The sequence below is a fragment of the Anabrus simplex genome, chromosome 11 (genome assembly GCF_040414725.1).
Source record: "Anabrus simplex isolate iqAnaSimp1 chromosome 11, ASM4041472v1, whole genome shotgun sequence".
Taxonomy (NCBI): Eukaryota; Metazoa; Arthropoda; class Insecta; order Orthoptera; family Tettigoniidae; genus Anabrus; species Anabrus simplex.
In genome coordinates, this window is record NC_090275.1 from 5,651,788 (window position 1) to 5,657,787 (window position 6,000).

The 6,000-nt window shown below is 41.7% G+C and overlaps 1 protein-coding gene across 1 annotated transcript in view; it reads left to right on the top strand.

Moving 5' to 3' along the window:
* LOC136883089 (G-protein coupled receptor moody) overlaps positions 1-2,590 on the top strand; it is a 131,066-nt gene extending 128,476 nt beyond the window's left edge. The window contains exon 8 of the mRNA XM_067155263.2: positions 1,058-2,590. Coding sequence (XP_067011364.1) covers positions 1,058-1,173 — 116 coding nt within the window. The 3' untranslated portion in view covers positions 1,174-2,590. The remainder of the gene's footprint in view (positions 1-1,057) is intronic.
* The last annotated feature ends 3,410 nt before the right edge of the window (positions 2,591-6,000 follow it).

Sequence of the window (6,000 nt, forward strand, 5' to 3'; positions counted from 1 at the left end):
TACAACGTGCTCTACTGTGGATGTTGTGAAACACACGTTCCATAAGAGGATACATTTGTAAATACGCCAAAGGTGCAGAAAAGTTAATGTAATAACTTATTAATTTACATACGTGTAGACATTCCACTCTATAAACGAGTTGTCTGTATGAAACAAAAACTAATGCTGTTCGGCGAAATACGTGTGTAGAAGGCAGACGTCCGTTTTGAGCTTTGCCAGCATTCTCAGCAGATTCTCCACAGATTAAAATGATGTCTGTGTATTCGTCGCTGCTGAACACACTAGCCATTGCCGATATGCAGACATTAAATGAAGTGCTGCTTTACCCTAGTACGAACTCCAGCCTAGTACTATGCGGTCGTAAACAAGGTTTATTAATCCAAGGACTTGAATTAGACGGGTAGCGCTGAGGAACTCGCTGCGAGCGACCGTCCGGTTGTCATCTCTTCATATTCTGACGTAACCTGCATGCTGCCAGTAGTGCCCCTGTGAATATCAGTTATTAGACATCTCATCCATCATTTTTGCATGCGGGACATTTATTAGTAGAAGGTACGGCGCGCGCGAGCCACTTGGTATATAGAAGACAGAGGAAGAAAAAGAACGTAGAAGGAGAATACAAAAGCTTTAAGAAACATATCATAATCTTCACATCCTGTTGGTCAGGCAACCCGCTGATCAGATATATCTTGCGGTTTGCTTGCCTTCCCCTATTTTCTTTTTTACCCTTTCTCACTCCTTATGCCAGATTACAGACCGGATTTCGTTCAAACCACTTCCTAAACCCTCCCAGGAGTAATAAGAACAAACTGTGAAATTTTCAGCGAAATTGGTTCAGTAGTTTTAAAGTCTATAAACGACACAGAGAGAGAGAATAGAGATGTATTTCATTCTAATATTTATTAACATCACTTTTCTATGAGTAGCACAAAGAAGAAGTATTCTGGTAATGGACAGTTTTGAAAGATAGGGGAGGGGTGGAGGGAGAAGGTTGGATGGCCAACCGTCATTAGTACAGTGTTGCCAACTTGCTAAGAGTAATATTTGTTTGTTGCAGACAAGTCCAAGGACGGAGTGAGCAAGACGATGGTGTCTCAGGTGTCTATAGCTATGGCACCCATCATATCCAATAAGGCTGACGAGCTTCCGGAGGTGTTCGACGACAACCTCTGATCCTGTACGTCACTGTGCTAGTCTGAGAAGAAACCTCCGCCATCACCGCCTTGGTAGGACGATTCAGTGCTGATCAAGCAGCTGCTTTATGGTGTTCTTCCCTGTGAGATTTCTCTCCTCTAACTCCACGCAGGATCTATTTGGTGCATCTGTCGGACTTCTCTTTGTAAGCCGTATGTATTGTGCTACTAATCTGGACAACCTCTTGTCCAAGGCGAAGTATGTATTCGTCTCAAAGTTAACATTCCACACGGTGACCGGAATACACAAAATGTTTTCACAACATTAACTTTTAATTGGATCGACCTCGTCTTACGTAACTCTTTGGAGGATTTTTGTAAATGAATTAAGCTCTCCAGTACGTATTAAAATCGAGGTATATAAACTGCGTCAGCAGAAAATGGTGACGTCAGCTTGGGATTCAAATATCTTAAGATTACACACACATTGTGTACAGGAGGAGGCTATATCATTATTAAAGAGAAGTACCACTTAAACATTTTCTCGTTGCTTTCCATGAAGTAAACGAATCCATTCCAACAATATTCCATAGTTCACTATCCTTCGTACGGTTTGATCATGGTGGTAAAATACAAAAATAGGTAGTTGTAGAATTAATCTACAGGATGCCCCAAAAGTCTCTGTACATAGAAAATATCATCAATCTTCAGCACAAAAAAAAAAAAAAGAAGCACTGTACAAGTGTCCTACCTTTTCCAAACTCGTGCAGAGTTTTCTCTCTCTCATGTAATAAATTCTTAAGAACTAGCAGATCTAGCCACATTCAGTAATAAGCAACTGTGTTGCCATGTGTGTGCTCGTATTATCCCTGCTGTGTATAGAGATTTTACCAACGTATTGTACTCTGTTCAGATGGACTCCGAACTCTTCTAGCAGAACACAAGAAAAATGTACATTCCGTAAAGTGAATGAAAAAGATTAAAAAGACTGAACTACAAGTTACCAATAGATATTTTTTGTCTACTTGAAATGTTACTACCCCGAGCACGTTATGGAGCTTGGAGAAAGCCACTGAATTGGAGAGCGGTCAAGGAGGACTTTAGTGTGAAGTCTTGATGTGCATTTTATTCTGCAGTCTCAACGGGAGTAAAACGAGGAGGTAGAGAAAAGACCGAGTAACTCTCTTCATTGGAGTCACTGAGCTTTGTATTAAGTGCCTTTAAATAAACTCTATTTGAACGTAAATACTATTTATTCCATTAAGAATTCCAAATATACGTGTTCATATTATATAGCGATGTATTAAAAGTAATATAATGTTACCACTGATAAGAAAGAACAGTTAAGAGTAATAAAAATGTATTCAGCCGTTTGCCAAAAAGTGTTTGTTGTAAAAAAGAGAGAAGTGTATATGTTATAAAATGTATATTAAATATAGTTTTTAAGTGCCTTAAAATATTCTGTAAACAGGTATTTATTTCCACAAAAATTTGTGAAATCATGACACGTTATTATAGGTCCATGGAAGAATTTCGGGCATTGTAAGTGATTTCGAATTAAACAAAATAAAATAACACAAACGGTCATAAAGTCTCATATTTTAAATTCTATACGTAGGATGTTCTGAAAAACAACCCACACTTTTCCTTTGCGAAAATCAAATGCTGATCATAAATATGTCTCTCGGTCATTGCCATCCATCAACGGCTGCTAATTTCATATGGCAACCAGCTATAAGACAATATAGCCTGCAAAGTTGCTAGGTAACATTGTCTAGGTCAGACAATATAGCCTGCACAGTTGCTAGGTAGCATTGTCTAGGTCAGACAATCACAGCCTGCACGGTTGCTAGGTAACACTGTCTGGCCTTACCTCACATCACTGTCTGCACGGTTGCTAGGTAACACTGTCTGGCCTTACCTCACATCACTGTCTGCACGGTTGCTAGGTAACACTGCCTGGCCTTACCTCACATCAGTCTGCACGGTTGCTATGGTTACACTTCCGTCACACATTTTGTCGGGTTACATTACACAAATTGTCGGACCCCCCCCCCATAAGACATATTTATGTCAAAAATATTTCATAAGGAAAAATATCTGACATTTCAAATGTTAATAATGCCACCTGCTGGTAGCTTGATACGCATCGCCGATCTGCTGGAGTGCTCCAGCTCGTCTATTGATACGTAGTGTCCATTGTAGCCGCGTAAATATTAAGAGTGAAGTTCTTGTGAAATGTATAATTATTATTATTGATTTAAGCCCACTAAGGAGCGCTGGTGACTAGTTCTTCCTCGATGCTCTTCTTTGTTCCCAATATCTCTTGAGCCCTGCTGATAATTTCTCCTTTCTCTCCTGTGAAAGGGGCTTCCGACTTCTAGGAACTCTAGGTGGTGGGGTCCAAGACTGTACCATAGCACAAAATTTGGAACGATCTTCTATATCAATATCTGAAATCCCAGCCGAATCCAAGTCCTTCTGTACTTCATTAAGCCACAAGCTTCCAGTCTTGTAGCTTTTAACCAAAGAAAAGATCTTCTTGGTAAGCCTGTTGCTGTCCATTCATTGTAGGTGTCCATAGAACTTAAGCCTCCTACGTCGCATGCTGGTATTGGCTGATTCTAACTGTCGATACAGCTCAGAGTTCGATTTAAGTCTGTAGGTTCCATCTGGGAGCAATCTCGGTCCATGAATTTTCCTGAGGATACGTCTTTCGGCTTTCTCTAGATCATCCATGGTGCCTTTTTTGTTCATCAGGAGGGTCTCTGAGGCATACAAAAACTGTGGTCTGACAACAGTTTTGTAATGACAGATCTTAGCATTTTTCGAAATGCACCTCTTATTATAATGGTTGTGGGATAGTTGGTACGCTGTATTGAGTTTGTTACATCTTTCTAGGATGGATGTACCGTCTGTACCATTGGGGTGGACCCATTCACCAAGATAGCGGAAGCGATTGACTTTCCCAATCGTTCCATGTATGGTCGTCAAAGGGGGGTTATCGGGATGCCGAGTCTCAAAGTACTTAGTTTTGTCATACGATATGTGTAATCCAGCCTTCACCGCTATCTCGTGCAGGGCTTCAATAGCAATGACAGCATCCTTAGAGTTGTTGGTTAGGATTGCAATGTCATCTGCGAATGCTAGGCACCTGATCTCAATCTTTCGAGTCCCGGCTCCAATGGCAACTGGTTTGATTTCTAGATTCCTCAGTGTACATTCCCAGTTCTTGATGACTTTATCAAGCACTAGATTAAACAGAATGGGTGAGAGGCCATCACCCTGCCGTACTCCAGTTTTTATCTTGAAAGTCCGAGATAGTTCTCCCCTGAACTTCACCTTAGATGTTGTATCCGTAAGAGTCTGTTGGATGAGGGTGCGTGTGTTGTAATCAACACCTCGTTCTTGCAGTACGGAGAAGAGTGTCCGGCGGTCGATGGAATCATAAGCTTTTTTAAAGTCGACGAAAACCACAGCGATGTTCATACTCCTTACTTGTTTTAGTTGGAGAATGGTTTTTAGGTTGAAGATCTGCTCGGTACAAGACCGTCCCCGCCGAAATCCTCCTTGATATTCACCAATCGTTCGATCACATTGGCTTTCTACATTGTCCAGTAAAATCCTTGACAGCACTTTGTATGCTACTGACAGCAGAGATATCCCTCGGTAGTTGTTGACATCACTGCGGTCACCTTTTTTATGTAAAGGGTGTATGATAGCTGATTTCCAGTCATCAGGGATCCTGCCAGTCTCCCAGCAATCGATCAAGATCTGGTGTATGGCCTCTGTGATCTTATTTCCACCTGCTTTTAGAGCTTCAGCAATGATGCCATCTTCCCCGGGTGCTTTGCAATTCTTAAGATGTCCGATGGCATTAGCAACTTGCTGCATTGTTGGTGGGTTAGATGGGAGGTGTATCTCTGGAGGATCTTCAACAGGTAATCTTTCCGTGGGCTCTTCGCAATTGAGCAGCTGCTCAAAGTAGTTTGCCAAAAGTTCCACGTTCTGGCTGTTGCAGGTGACCAACTCCCCGTCTGTATTCTTAAAGTGAAGACATTGTGGTTTATAACCTGAAAGTTCCTCTTTGAAGGCCCGATAAAAGTTTCTGGTGTTGTACATTTTGAATTCTTCATCTAACTTCTCCAGTCTTGACCGATCGTAAGATCTTTTCACACGTCTGATGGTCTTACTCGACAGTTTCCGCATCATTCTGAAATTCTCCCAATCTTCCTTTCGTTTAGTCGAGTACCACTTCGTCCACGCTGCGGCACGCTCATCAACTGCAAGATCGCATTCAGTATTGCACCATCTATGCCGTCTCCTCCTTCGAGGTTGTCCGAGGTTATTGGTCGTTTCGCATATGGTGGACTTCAGTTGGTTCCAGTCTTTCATATCTTTTTGCAAGATGTCGGTTGCAAAACGTTCTTTATTCTCCGACAGGAATTGGGGATCAATCCTTGGTGGAACTGTGGTAGAAGGTCTATTTCGTTTGGGCAGTAATCTGGTCTTTATTTGTGTGAAGAAATGGTCAGAATCAACATTCCATCCTTTACGAACTCTGACATTCATGATCTCTTTCCTGCATTTTACACTGATTGCAACATGATCGATTTGAAATGATCCTATAGCTGCGTTCGGTGATTGCCAGGTGGTCTGGTATTTTGGCTTTCTGGGGAAAACTGTGGATATGATCTTCAACTGATGTAATCTGCACAGTTCAATTAAGCGCTTGCCGTTGGTGTTTGTTCGTCTATGTGCTGTGTAAGGCCCCAGTATATCTTGGTACTGTCGTTCTTTTCCCAGTTGAGCGTTGAAGTCACCTACGAGTATTTTGACATGGTGACCGGGGATCTTACCGATCTCG